The sequence below is a fragment of the Sorex araneus genome, chromosome 8, assembly GCF_027595985.1.
Source record: "Sorex araneus isolate mSorAra2 chromosome 8, mSorAra2.pri, whole genome shotgun sequence".
NCBI classification, from domain to species: Eukaryota; Metazoa; Chordata; class Mammalia; order Eulipotyphla; family Soricidae; genus Sorex; species Sorex araneus.
In genome coordinates, this window is record NC_073309.1 from 24231712 (window position 1) to 24246830 (window position 15119).

The 15119-nt window shown below is 55.4% G+C and overlaps 1 protein-coding gene across 1 annotated transcript in view; it reads left to right on the forward strand.

Annotated features, from left to right (window-relative positions):
- CES1 (carboxylesterase 1) overlaps positions 1-13335 on the forward strand; it is a 34858-nt gene extending 21523 nt beyond the window's left edge. Inside the window, exons 9-14 of the mRNA XM_055145510.1 lie at positions 2220-2360; positions 3834-3914; positions 4186-4333; positions 10949-11080; positions 12707-12779; positions 13003-13335. Coding sequence (XP_055001485.1) covers positions 2220-2360; positions 3834-3914; positions 4186-4333; positions 10949-11080; positions 12707-12779; positions 13003-13186 — 759 coding nt within the window. The 3' untranslated portion in view covers positions 13187-13335. The remainder of the gene's footprint in view (positions 1-2219; positions 2361-3833; positions 3915-4185; positions 4334-10948; positions 11081-12706; positions 12780-13002) is intronic.
- The last annotated feature ends 1784 nt before the right edge of the window (positions 13336-15119 follow it).

Genomic DNA, 15119 nt, shown 5'->3' on the forward strand with positions numbered 1-15119 from the left:
GGATTGAACCTGGGTCGGCCGAGTGCAAGGCAAATGCTATTGCTCCAGCCCTTCTATAAGTTTGTTAAAAAAATTAATTTCCCTCTAAGACTGGTTGCCTCCTACTTTGAGCCCCATCAAATGTGGTGCAGTACTCTTGGGGGGTATATGGGTAGGGTGTGTCCTATGAGGTGTTGCATGGCTGAGAATGCGACCTCTCGGTCCAGGAATCGGTTCACTCATGGGTGAGGCTCGCCCGAGGGGAGGAGAGCAGCTGTGAGCTTGGCGGTGTGATTTCGTGATTTCTTTTGGAGCCGTTTCTGCTTAAAAGGGTCTTCTGTGCACCCTTCCAAATTATTTCCCGATCTGAAGGAAGTCCTCGAGCTTCTGTTTGCTGTCTTGATTCTACTTGCATTCGGTGATGTTCACACCCTTTGTGTAATGGCATCCTACGGCCGTTTGAATCTTGTCGTGCCAAGTATGAGATGTGACTTAACAGTCTCACCCATTTTAGGGTGAATTCATTTTCAATCCCTTTTAGCCTCCTCCCCTCAAGCCCCACAAAACCGCCCGGTGCTGCTATTCCCTGCAATTTCTGTTGCCAGTTCCGCTCAGTATCACGTTGCTAACACCTGCCGTGACCTTTCCCGTGTAGCAGGAAGGGTAACAAGATTACAATCCTGCAGAAAGAACTGGCAGGCACAGAGCACCTTTGGTTGTCCAGAGCCATTATCTCCTTATTGTTTGGTTGTCTAGAATCATCATCATTCTCGCGCCTCCCAGAAATCGAGAGCCAGAGACAGCAGTTCATTGACAAAATGTCCTTTAAATAAAATTCATCGACCACCCCCAGGCTCCTGGTGGAGTGCTCAGTGTTCCAAGCATGTGGAGGCAGAGGTGTGCTTGCTCTGTCTACTGGCCCCATGCACTGGGGACTGACGCATTCCAAACTCAGAGTTAAGAACTGACAACACAGCCGGAGAAACAGCTCCTGTGCTCTGAGCTGCTGCAGAAAGTGCTGGTGGAGCACTGGACGGAGCTGCAGGAGGGGGTGAGGGGCTTTTTTTTTGCTTTTTGGGTCACACCTGGCAATGCACAGGGGTCACTTCTGGCTCTGCACTCAGGAATTACTCCTGGTGGTGCTCAGGGGACCATATGGGATGCTGGGATTTGAACCCGGGTCAGCCGCGTGTAAGGCAAACGCCCTACCCGCTGTGCTATGGCTCCAGCCCCCAAACCAATTAATTATTAAAATAAGAATAAAATCAGAAGACAGAGAGGGCCCCAGAGCTAGTGCGGGGGTTGATATAACAGCTGAGTGCCGCGTAGGGTCCCCCCAGCATCCCCAGGCGTCCCCCTGAGCCCAGGGCTGGAAGTAGGCCCTGAGCATCACTGGGTGCGGCCTCCAAACCCCCACAATGGCAGAATTCAAAAATAGCGAAGGAGACAGTGCCACGGTGAGACTGCAGGCTGGGCTTTAGTCGCCTCGTCCAGGCCAGAACAGTGTCCATCCCGGCTCTGAGCCAATCACAGATTCTTGAAGCTGCATTTGTGAGAAAATGTCTTCAGGTAAACCCCCCAAACAAAGCAATGGTGGGCCAGAGCGATAGCACAGCGGGTAGGGCGTTTGCCTTGCACGCGGCCAACCCGGGTTCGATCCCCGGCATCCCATATGGTCTCCCAAGCACCGCCAGGAGTAATTCCTGAGTGCAAAGCCAGGAGTAACCCCTGTGCATCGCCGGGTGTGACCCAAAAAGCAAAACAAACAAACAAACAAAAAACCAAAGTGATGGGAAGGAGAGGCGAGGCCATGGCGGGGCGGGGGGTCCCAAACCCACATTTCCCCGGGACATTGATTCCACACTCGCAGGGTTGCTTCCAAAAGCCCCCCTCCAGCCCTGTGGGGACTGACGGTAGCAGAGGGGGTGGGCAACGTCCACTTCCAAGGGAACCAAGGAAAAGAGACCCCGTGACTCCCCAGAATGCAGATAGGGATCCAGCTTATGTTTTTCATGTCTCCATGGAGTGAACTTTGGTCCTCTCTTCCCCTCTGATTCCACATCCAGGTCGCTGAGGTCACACAGCCTTCGCCACCCTGGCTGGGACCGGGGTGGGGGAAGGGGTGCGAGAGGGGGAGACAAGGCCTCAGCCGTAGGGGCTTGGCGCTGCTTTGCTTTGGAGGGGTGTGGGGTGCGGGGGCTGCCTGCAGAGGGGCTGACCCGCTGCTCCCCTCACCCCAGAGTCACCCCTTCCTGCCCACGGTGGTGGACGGCATCCTGCTGCACAAGACGCCCGAGGAACTGCTGGCCGAGAAGAACTTCAACAAGGTCCCCTTCATTGTGGGGATCAACAAGCAGGAGTTCGGCTGGGTTCTCCCGACGGTGAGCACGGGGTGGACACGCGTGACCCCTTCCGTGGCTAGTGGGGGTACACCCCTTCTCCAGGGCAGCTGGCGTGAGGTTTCCATGGGAACCTTCTCTGGGCTGGCGCATCAGGTACCTGGGCCGTGTGGCCCGGGCTGGGCGCCCCTTAACCATGCTCCCCTTGGGCTTCTGATTCCAGGGTCCTGAAAGCTGGGTGCTGGGGAGTCCCGAGGTCGGGGGGTGGGGGGAGGAAACCAAGGTGCTTGGGACTTACTGGGCGAGAAACCAACGATCCCAGAAACGCTGGCCCTCTGTGCAGCAGAGCTGACGGAGGAGCTCCCTGGCATGCGTGTTTCCGGGCTCTTACGCCCAGAGACACATGGGAGCGTGGACGTGTCCACCCTGCGGCCTGGCTGCGCTTACACTGTCCCCGTCATCCCCTGCACAGGCTCTGCCTACAGCCCGGGGGAAGTTGCCAACAATCGGCTTCCACTCGGCTTGGGAACGTAAGGCCGGGCTTCCCCTGCTGCCCGTCCCACAGAGCCCTCCGACCGCCAGGTGGCCAGGCCAGCTGCCGGCAGGGCGAGTCCAGTGGGAAAGGGGCTTAGATCCCTGAGGCCAGGTGCTGGAGAAGATGGGAAGGCCGGCGTGTGTGAAGCGGAAGGTCACGGGGGTGTAGGAGGAATCTGCCCTGGACCCGGGGAGTGGGATTGTTCCGCGGGATTCTCCCTCGGCGCCCCTCTGTCTTTATGATGGGGAGTGACGCAGGTAGAAGCATGATACCCCTAAACCCGGGCCCTGAGCCTCGGAGGGGGAAGGGGCAGCCTCAACACAAAGAGAAGCCTACTCAGGCTTCTACAGAAAGAGTTTGGGCGGGCGGGTTGGTAGCCCACCGGGCTGAGCCAGGTTTAATACTTAGAAATTCTGGCCCCAGGAGCCCTGGGTGCCTGGGCCAGGATTTGGCTGTGACAAAGTGTCAGTGGCCCTGGTGGCAGGGAGCCTTCTGGTGCTGTAAGGGCACCTAGGGATCCCAGGGGACGCAGCCAGGAGTTACGGGCAGCCATGCTTGGGAGGTCCCGTGGAGAACAGTGGTAGGCGCCCAGCTGGGTGGCGTTCACGTTAGAGCGATTTCTCTGGCTGACCCCAGGGCCAAGGCAGAATGTGGGGTTTCCTCGGGGCCCCAAGACAGGTCCAGGCCCTTGTGAGGTCTGTAGCAATCAGCCCTGTACCCAACACCAGCCTGGCCTCCACCTTCAGACCTCAGGGACACACCAGCCTCCCGGGACCCCGTAAACGTCCGCATTACCCTCTGAGTTTCTGGAGCTAAGTCCTTTTTCCTGCACTGGCTTCGCCTGAGTTCCTAAGACCCAGGCCAGGTGGGACGTGGCAGAGTGAGGGGGCCTTGGCGGCCTGCAGGGGCGGGGCAGCTGGTGGGTATGAGTCTCCCCCGCCGTCCCCGGAGACTCACCAGGGCTGTCCGTTGTCTTACAGATGATGGGGTACCCGCTCTCGGAAGGCAAGCTGGACGACCAGACGGCCGCCTCTCTCTTGTGGCAGTCCTACTCCATGGTTGTGAGTGTCTGGGGCGCAGCCGGAAGTGACTGAGTCGGAGGAGGGCAGGGCTTGTCCCAGATCCCAGACACGATGGATCCAAGCCAGATCTGAATCCCTCTCCCCCTTCTCCTGCCTCTCCTACCCTGCCCACCCCACCCTTCCTTGGTGGGGGCATCCGGCCTGGGCTGCTTGAACAACCCCTCCTCCCTCCTTTCGCCCTCTTGCCGGCACGTACAACCCAGGATTCCCCCAGTGGGGGGTGGTGACACCCACTCTCGGGCTGTTCTAGGGCGTTCCGAAGGCTCTCACCCCGGTGGCCGTTGAGAAGTACCTGGGCGGGACGGACGACCCCGTCCAGAAAAAAGACCGTTTCCAGGACATGATGGCCGATCTGGTCTTTAGTGTCCCCTCCGTGACAGTGGCCCGCAACCACCGGGGTGAGTCTGGGTGGCTAGGCGGGGGTGGGGGTGGGGGACGGTCAGGGTTGGCGGGTGGACACTCACCCCATCAGCTTTGGTGTCTGTCCAGAGCGTTGAGGTATCTGACCCTCTCCTGAGAGCAGAGGGTCCCCCAGGCCTCAGCGTTGGCAGACGCGTGGACACTGCTGAGGCCCCGGCCACCCCTTGCAGGCTGGCTCTGTATGACTTGAGGGATGGGGGGAGGGGGGCCCCGTCTGAGTTGGCTTTCTGAAGAGTCTAGACACAGCCAGGTGTTTCTTTGGGAGATGATCCCAGGGGCTGGAAGGGCCGGGGAACCCATCAGTACTGCCCAGCCAAGCAGATGACCACCCTGAACAAGGGGGTGGGCAGAGAAGCCTGACGTCGTTGCCCTGAGGTCCACATTCTCCAGGTCCCCTGGGTTGAACAAAGACTGCCCCTCGGGATTGATACCCCCCACCCTAGGTGCCCTGACCTGCTGCCGGCAGGGCCAGGTGCCCCCTAGTGGCCGAAGACATGTGGCACAGCTCTCCTGAGAGCAGAGGGTCCCCCTGGCCACTGCAAAGGGGTTGGGCTATCAGCTAGAGGAGCTGCTTCCTGGCAGGTATCTTGGAAGGTGGGTTTGGAAGGTTCCCACGGTCAGAGCTCGCTGCAGGCGCATTGGATCAGCAGAGCCGGGAGGAGGGTGAGGCAGGAGGGCTCAGGAGGGGGCCTCGGAGCAAGGAAACGGAAAACAGCGGTGGGGGGTGGGGTGAGAGGGCCAGTGTCTGGGCCCGCCTTGGTGTGTCCCAGGGTTTGTTTGCTCTGCCCCGGATTCCCGACACTGGTCCATACGGGATGAGGTGGTGGTGAGGTTGGGATGGATGAAGCGACTCCAGAGGGAATGTCCCTGGGGAACCTTCCTGGGGTCCTTCTAGAAGCTTCCTTCCCTTGGAGCACTCACTCGGGAGTGGTTCTCCTCTCTCTCTCTCTCTCTCTCTCTCTCTTTCTCTGTCTCACACTCCCCTGTTACTCGCTCGCTCTCTTTCTCGCTCTGTCTCTTTCTCTTGCTCTCTTTCTCGCTCTCTGTCTATCTCTGTCTCTCTCTCTCTGTCTCAAATTTTTTAATTGAATCACGGTGAGATGCACAGCTACAAAGTTGTTCACGATTAGGTTTCAGTCAATGTTCCAACACCCATCCCCTCATCAGTGTACATTTCCCATCATCAGTGTCTCCAGTTTCCCTCCCACCCCTCATCTCTGTGGCAGGCACTTCTCTCTCTCTCTCTCTCTCTCTCTCTCTCCCTCCCTCCCTCCCTCCCTCCCTCCCTCCTTCCTTCCTTTTGTGCATTATAGTTTGCAATAAAGATATCGAAGGGTTATCATGTTTGTCCCTTTGCTTATTTTCAGTGCTCAGTTTCTTTCCAAAGTGATCATTTCCAACTATTATTGTCATACTGGTCCCCTCTCTATCCTGTCTTTTACCGCCCCCCCCCCACAAACTTGTGGCAAGCTTCCACAACCATTGACCAGTCCTCCTGGCCCTATTTTCCCTGACCCTAGATATTAGTCTTATATTATTTTTTTTTATATCTCGCAAATGTGTGCAGTCATTCTATATCTGTCCCTTGGCTTCTGATTCATTTCACTCAGCATGATACTATCCATGTCCATCCATTTACAAGAAAATTTCTTTTTTTTTTTTTTGGGTCACACCTGGCAATGCACAGGAGTCATTCCTGGCTCATGCACTCAGGAATTATCCTTGACAGTGCTCAAGGGACCATATGGGATTCTGGGGGATTCGAACCAGGTCGGGCGCATGCAAGGCAAACGCCCTACCCGCTGTGCTATCACTCCAGCCCTCCATTTACAAGAAAATTTCATAACTTCATTTTTCCTAACAACTGTGTAATATTCCATCCTGTAGATGTACCATAGCTTCTTTATCTAGTTGTCTGTTCTCGAGTACTCAGGTTATTTCCAGATTCTGCCAATGCCACAGTGAACATAATAGAAGCACAGATAGCATTTCTGCTGTGTGTTTTGGGGACCCCCACGGTATATCCCAGAAGTGGCATTGCTGGGTCAAATGGGAGCTCAATTTCTAGTTTTTTGAGGAATGTCCATATACTTGACAAGAAAAAAAAAAATCCATCCCCATCAAAAAAATGGAGAGAAGAAATGAACAGAAACTTCCTCAAAGCAGAAATTCAAATGACCAAAAGACACATGACAAAAATGCTCTATATCACTAATCATCAGGGAAATGAGATATATCATCTCACCACAGAGACTGGCACACATTCAAAAGAACAAGAACAACTAGTGTTGGCGAGGATGCAGGGAGAAAGGGACTCTCTCCTTCATTGTCGGTGAACGCCGACTGGCCCGGCCTTTTGGGAAACAAGATGGACATTCCTCAATATGGACATCCCACTCTCCTTTAACTGCAGTCTTTTGGGTTTATTTTTATTGTTTGTTTGTTTGTTTGGGGTTTGGTTTGTCTTTTACTGACTGGGCCACACCAGAGGGCCTCCCTGGCACTGTGCTTGGGGGAACACACAGGGCTGAGATAGAACTGACCTGCTGGCAGACACCAGGCGCTCCGCCCGTGGAACTGTTCCTCGGCCCCCTTTTGTTTTTGGTGTGGTTGTTGTTGAGGCAAAATACTCTCTTATTGCATCTGACTCAGTGTTTCTTAGTAAAAATGGATCCATTCCCCACCTTCTCTCTGTTAGGGGCTGTCATTCGAACACAAGATACCTATAAGGAGCTTAAAGATTTTATTAAAGAGAGTTGTTGCAGACTGACCCACCAGGGTCACACACCATAGAAAAACGTCCGGTACGACCCCCTCCAACCTCGGGGGAGGGTTTAAGTAGTCTAAACCACATCCTTGGCTGTCTGCATTGTTCTTTCTCCCTAACTGACCTGTCGGTTGATTGGTCCGTGCCCCTGTGGGTGTGCCCTTTTGTTCTCTTCTTTTCATGCCTGGCTGACCACTAGATTCTTCCTTTCTACTGATTGACCGGCACCATCTGCGAGTATTATGATTTTTGTTTGTTCTGTTCTATTTTCCAAGACCTGGTCTCGGGTTCATGCCCAGGTCAGCTGTCAGTTGGACAAAATGGCTACCACAACGCTTTGGTTCACACGGAAAACGGCCGCACTTTGGTTCTGACATCTCCCTGTGTTGTGGGGGGCTGCGGTTCCGGTATCTGGGGACCGCATTCCTGGTGGCAGAGGTCACAGTGCCGGCGATGGGGCTGAAGACTGTGGGGGACCAACTCATGGCCTCACGCTTGTGGGACAGGCCCTCTGCCACCCTGCAGGCCCTGGCCCTGCGGAACGTTTGAAAGCAACGGATGTAGAAGCATGAGGGGAAATGTCTGTGTCTGCCCTGCCGTGTCCTGAGACTCAGGACAGACTCGTGCAGGTGCTGCCCAGCAGGACTTCACCCCCCACAACCCCCCCACCAAGGTCTGCTGGACTGGTCAGCCAGTGGCCATCTAGGGCCAGGCCCATTTTCATAAATTTGGTCTTGCCTCTTGCTGTGTATTTGTGGGATTTCTTCCCACACCTTCTGGTCCCCACTAGGACTGTGAGACTTGACTTGTTTTTAGGGCCACACTTGGCAATGCTCAGGGCTCTGTGCTCAGGGGTCACTCCGAGTGGTGCTCACGGGACCATAGGGGGTGCCGGGGATCAGACCGGTGGGTCAGCCACGTACGTGCAAGGCAGGCGCCCTACCCGCCATGCTCGCTCTCCGGCCTGTGGAGTTGTCTTTTTGTCTAATATTTCATGCCTTTGAATTCAAAGATTTTCTTAGAGGACTGTAGAGATTATTTTCTCAACTTTATTCTTTCAATTTTCTATTTGTTTTTCTCTTTTTTGGGGGCGGGGAAGCCAAATGGTGCTCAGGAGGTCAGGGGCCCCTCTGGTGATTCTTAACCAACCAGACCAGTGGGTCAGTGTAAGGACCCGAGGATGCAAGGCTGCCCAGGCCCTCTGGGTTACCTCCACAGGGACTGGGGGGCTCCAAGGCTGCACCTGGTGGTTCTTGGGAACCATACGGTGTTGGGGCTTAAACCCGGGTCGGGCACACCTGTCCCCTCTCCTGGTCCTTGTCTCTTTCCTTTGGTAAAAACCAAATTTGTTAGTGTTAAAATGATTAAATGTTTTAAAAATATGAGCCCAGGTAAAGAACAAATTAAATCACCTTCAACTATTCACCTAGAAGTATCTGCTATAAAATGTTCGTGTGTTTTCTTCTAAGCCTTACATATCCGTTAAATACGCCTTATGTTGTGGGCTGTGAAAAACAAACTCCTCAAAAACTTCTGTTGTTTTTGAGATGAGCGCCCTGTAACTTGGCGTCCCTGTCCTCTTCGGCATGGAGGCTCGGCCACTCGTGTTCTCTTGTCCCCAAAACCGTTTTGCGCACCCTGATGTGCAGCAACCTGGAACCTCCTCCCTACGCACTTCGCCAAGGCTTGGTTTGAAAAAACCCTGAGGCTGCTCTGAGGAGTGCTTTGAAGCTTTTGCTGGTCCTGTGAACCAGCTTTGTGTGAGCTCATCACAATGGCCAGCGTCGGGAACACGAATTTCGAATTTCGTCATTCTCTCAGATGAGCTGATAAAATTAAAAATTATGCTACCAATTTCACAAGCCCTTGTTCGCTCAGGAGACCACCCAGTATGTTTTGCGTGGCCTGTTTTTAATTTCTCTCTTTTCCTTTGCTTCTCTTATAACGGGTTATCATTACCCAAACTGCTACATCCTTTAACGACTTGTGATAATAGGAGTGTCATGGGGTTTCAGCCGCTTCAGAGAGAAATTTTTAAAGAGAAAGTATGTGGGAAGCAGTGCGCTGTCAAAAATAAGCTCTTGATTCCACAAAAGGTCCTTTCTCTGTGCTGGGTGCTGACTTCCTTTCTAAAACTTTTGAGTGACAGAGAGAGGCCACCAACACATGTGCCCTTCCAGAAGCTTCTACCGGGCCTTGGAGCAGCTGTTTATCAAGTGGATCTCAAATTGCTTCTCGCCAGGAGCTTCTCTGGCTAAACCCAAGATGTAGCTAGTCATCAGGGAGTAAGAGAAGTAGTGAGTTCAGCTAGTCTTCCTCCTGTTGTATGTTACTAGGTCATTCTGTGGCATATGTTTCTAGAAATTAATATACATGCTATCATTCCAGTGACATATGATCTGTGCTAAAATGTGGCCATCATTTTCTCCGAGCGTTAGAATGACTGTTCTGTTCATTTTGTCCTCTGCATTTTCTGAAGAGGTTGCAGTGTAGGGATTGTAATGTTGTTAGATTTCTTCACCAGCCCAACCTGGGACACTGTCCCAGGCAGAGCCATCACCTGGGACTGCTTTACTGGCCAGGACCATGCCGCCGTGGGCTCAATGACTGATGCACGCCTTGGCACTCCCGGGATGGGCGGCCCAGGGCTGAGCCCTGAGGAGCAGTGTTGTGTGTCTCTGATGAAGCAGTTGGCAGGAAAGGGGGCGTCCTCTCTCACGAGGGTTCTCAAGGAGGTGGGGAGGGAAGGAGCAAGGAGTAGAGAGAGGCCAAGACATACACAGCCCCCTTATCTCTAGCTCCTTCCTCTCCCTTTTCTCCTCCCTGGCTAAGCCTGGAGCAAGATAAGCCAGGAGCCAGGGAGAGGGAGTGCCAAGTCTGCAGTTCTCTGAGTGACAAGGGACCGATTATTCCCTAAGTCTGATTAGAGCAGCTGCGCTCTGGACCTGCAGCTCAGGCCTGCTCCAGGGGAGTGTGGGGGAAGATCAGCGAGATGCAGTGACATCTGGCTGTGTTTCTCGGTGAGATACGGCAGTGTGAACTGTGTCTGCAGGTGCTCTTTGTGTGTATGTGTCTGCAGGCCACAGGGGTGTGCGAACTGGCCCAATGCCCTGTAACAGAGATCTAATATGTGGATTTACCCCCGGGCTTTCAATATCCATTTATCCGTCCATCCACTCATCCAGACATCCGTCCACCCAACTATTCACCCAACTACCCATCCAACCACTCACCCAACTACCCATGCAACCATCCACCCCACCAACTACTCACATACCTGCCCACCTATTTACCTATCCACCAACTTGTCCATCCTTCCACTCATCCACCTCTCTACTCACCCACCATCCAGCATCCACTCATGCACCTACCCATTTAGCCATCCACCCACCCATCCATCTGCCCATCTGTCTGCCTACCTGCCCACCATCCATTCATTTGTCATCCATCCATCAATCTGTCATCCACTATTCATCATCCATTCCATCATCCATCATGCATTCCCCATCCTCCATCCATTCACCATCCATCATCTATCATCATTCCCTCATCATCCACCCATCCGTCATCAACCCATCCGACACCCAGCTCAACTCCTTCCCAGCTCTGTGCCCTAACGCAAGTTCCTAACCATTCCCAACCTGTTATTATGTTACATTTATCCATGCGGGTTTCTGCTTGGGGCCATAGGGTGCTGACATGTGACTGGTACTCAGAAAGGGCTGCTGTGGTCTTGGACCCACTGAGCCAGTAGTCCCCAGATACCCTGTGACACCCAGGGGCGTGTCTGGTGAAATGACCCATGCCTGGCCCCCTGTATTTCCAGATTCCGGAGCCCCCACCTACATGTATGAGTTCGAGTACCGACCCAGCTTCTGCTCGGACATGAGACCCAAGACGGTGGCGGGAGACCATGGGGATGAGATCTTCTCAGTGTTCGGAGCCCCGCTTTTGAAAGGTGATGACTGTCTCCTGACTTCCAGCTTGGGGGTAATGTTGGCGGTCTTTGGGCAGGAACCTTATCTCTGGGTCTTTCACCCCAACTTCACACGGCCACTCCCGCTCTAAAGAGTCTCAGCACCCTCCCTCACGGCCGCTCCAGAACCTGCTCTTCCACAGGTCCCCGGTAGGGGGCACTCTACCCACGGGCTGGACTAGTGCCCCTCCCACCCGCAGGAGTTTGTGAGAGGGAGGTGAGAGCTGGTGTTGATCTAGAATCATGCTGCTGTGGTCAGCTTCCCTAGGCAACCATCGGATGTCATTCCTTCTCTCCATCACGCACCTAAGGTGCCCTGTATAGAGGCCATGTGTGCGTGTAAAGATACAGTAACACACAACATAAGGCGTGAGCGTATGTGCTGTTGGGAGGAAGCCCTTCATGCAGGTTGGGATCAGCAGGACAGATAGCTTGTGGCTACCGGCCCTGTTTCCAGGTAGGGAGGCCCCGTAAGGCCTTGGCTGTGCTAAGCCTGCAGACTCTTATCTGCAGATGCAGTGGATGAAGGAAGCAGAGGAGAGAGACACCTGGAAGTGGGGCGCTGCCGCAGAAACCCTGTGGGGGACGCGAGGGGGAATCTTGCTGCCCCAAGGGGAGGGAAAGCTGGAGAGGGCAGAGGACAGGATGTTCCAGCCCTTCCGTGACCTGGATCCTTTTAAAACATAGATTTGACTCCATCCATCTGTCCATATGTCCATTCATCCATCCACCCATCCATCCATCCACCCACCCACCCATCCATCCACTCACCTATTCATCCATCCACCCACCCACCCACCCATCCATCCATCCACCCATCCACCCATCCACCCAGCCATCCATCCACCCACCCACCCAGCCATCCAATCACTCACCCACCCACCCATCCATCTACCCACCCATCCACCCATCCACGCATCCACGCATCCATCCATCCATCCATCCATCCATCCATCCATCCATCCATCCACCCACCCATCCATCCATCCACCCACCTACCCATCCACCCATCCACCCACCCATCCATCCATCCATCCATCCATCCATCCATCCACCCATCCATCCACCCACCCATCCATCCACCCACCATCCATCCATCCATCCATCCACCCATCCATCCAACCATCCACCCATCCATCCACCCATCCATCCATCCATCCATCCATCCATCCACCCATCCATCCACCCATCCATCCACCCACCCACCCATCCATCCACCCACCATCCATCCACCCATCCACCCATCCATCCATCCATCCACCCATCCACCCATCCACCCATCCATCCATCCATCCATCCACCCATCCACCCATCCACCCATCCATCCATCCATCCATCCATCCATCCATCCATCCATCCATCCATCCATCCATCCATCCATCCATCCATCCATCCATCCATCCACCCATCCATCCACCCACCCATCCATCCACCCATTCCTCCATCCATCCATCCCTCCATCCATCCACCCCTCCACCCACCCACCCCTCCACCCACCCGTCCCCCGAGGGCTGGAGGAAACCTCAGTGGTGTATCCTAGCAGTCCCCTAGCGATGCCCTGCTGCCGGCTGGAACTAGCAGAGCCTTTTCCCCTCCCTCCCCCCACAGGTGGTGCCTCCGAGGAGGAGACCGAACTCAGCAAGATGATGATGAAATTTTGGGCCAACTTTGCTCGGAATGGGTGAGGCTGGCCGCCCCACAGGCATGGGGCTGGGGAGGGCAGTGGGTGGAGGTGGCGTGGAATGGTGGCTGGTGACCCCTGACCTTGACCGACATAGTGACAGGGTGTCAAGGCCACCAGGACAGTGGGGATCCTCACCTTTGGAAGGGGGACGCGGCTACCCCAGCGGATGGCTAGGACCCCCGCCTCACCCTCCGGGGCTTTCACTGGACTCTGTCCGCAGGAACCCCAATGGCGCCGGGCTGCCCCAGTGGCCAGCGTATGACGAGAAGGAGGGGTACCTGCAGATCGGCGCCACCTCCAGGGCCGCGCACAAGCTCAAGGACGAGGAGGTGGCTTTCTGGACCGAGCTCCTGGCCCAGGAGGCAGCGGAGATGCCCCCCCACACAGAGCACGTGGAGCTGTGAGCAGAAGCGCCGGCGGCCGCGGGGCTGGGGGAGCCCGTGCGCCACGGTGCCGAGTCAGAGGTGTCACACGGTGGAGGCTGGGCAGTGAGCACGCCAGAGAGGGAATCTGTGTCTGTGCGCTCCACGGGAATAAATCATCTGGAGACCAAGTCTGAGTGTGTGTCTGGGCTGGAGGGAGGGAGGGAGGGAGGATGGAGAAAGCAAGGGGAGAAGGGTGGAGGAGAGAAGAGTAGGAGCAAGCAGAGAAGGGTGGAGGAGGGGGAGGAGGAGAGAGGGCGAGGAGGGAAAGAGAGGGGAGGAGGGAAAGGCAAGGGGAAGAAGGAAGGGAGGAGAAGGGCGGAGGGGAGGAGGGTGGGGAGGACAGAGGGGAAGAGGAGGAAGGTCCGGTCAGTCGGTGAAAGACCCCCGTGGGGAGGGCTGGCCTTGCACTCGGGCCCTGGGCTGCCACCAGGATGTGGGTGCTGTGTCCCAGGTGCAGTTAGCTGCAGGGCCAGCCACGGTCAGACTCGCCCTGCTGGACTGAGTGTGGCGGGGATCCCCGGATCCACGGGGTAGCATGCTCTGTGGGGGGCTGGGGCGCTCTGCTCTGAGGGACGCTGACAGGCCCCTCTGGCATGTCCCCCCTGAAGGACTCAGCAACACCTTGTTTCTTCGAAGTACCCCAGTCCCTCCACCTCAGGGGCCCAGCCAATGCCCAGCCTGATCCGGACGCCTGGCTCCTCCCCTTGTCCATACTTGCTGAGGGCACCAGGCCCCCCTGCTCGTGGGGCCGCTCCAGATTCCAGGAGGGCACCCGGAGAGAAGGGACAGGGCCCCGGCCTTGCCTGTGAGTGACCCTGATTCGATCCCCGGTGTCTTCCTATGGTCCCCGGAGGCCCACCAGGAGTGACCCCTGAGCCAGAGCCAGGAGTATGCCCTGAGCACTGCCAGGTATGGCCCCCGAATGGAAAAGGAATAAAATCCTTCTTTTCAAGAACCAAACAAAGAACTGCTCAGAGGCAAACGCATTTCAAAAGCAGCCGTGAAGGACAGGCACAAAAAAGAATGTCTTTGTTCCAAGCCGGACGTTACGGACAGTGGGGTAGCTGCCCACTGGGGAAAACCATCATTCCAGGGGCCAATGCTGAGACAGCTTTTGTCTTAGAAACATCCCACTAAATTGTCACTGTCACTGTCATCCCGTTGCTCATTGATTTGTTCGAGTGGGCACCAGTAACGTCTCTCATTGAGAGACCTATTGTTACTGTTTTTGGCATATCCAATACAACACAGGTAGCTTGCCAGGCTCTGCCGCACGGGCTCGATACTCTGGGTAGCTTTCCAGGCTCTCTGAGAGGGGCGGAGGAATCGAACTTGGGTCGGCCAAGTGAAAGGTGAAAGCCCAACCGCTGTGCTATCGCTCCAGCCCACTAAATTAAAATAAAAGGGGGGGGGGTGCTAGAGAGATAGTAGATGAAAGCTAGTAGAGCAGGTAGGGCGCTTGCCCTGCCCCCAGCTGACCAGGTTTCACCCCCAGCACCTCCTCGGGTCCCCGGAGCCCTTGCAGAACTGATCCCTGAGCACGGAACCAGGAGTAAACCCTGCACACCACTGGGCGTGACGCCCCAAAACAAAAATAAAATAAGAAATAAAGTAAGGGCTGGAGAGATAGTACAGGGACTAAGAGCTTGCCTGGCACAAGGGCGCCTGGGGTTCCGATCCCTGGCACTGGTACAGGCCCCAGGTCCCCACAGGGGCTCTCCCGAGCATCCACAGGTAGCCCTCGGGCACTGCTAGTCGTGACCCCAAGCCCAGAGCCAGTCTGGACCACTCTCTGGGTGGTTTCCCATGCCCAGCTCTGCGCCCATTTCCCAGGGTGGTGACCGAAAGAGGCCCGAGCTGGCTCAGTGGGAACGAGGCTGGACAGGAAACATCTCTGGAGAACATTCCAAAA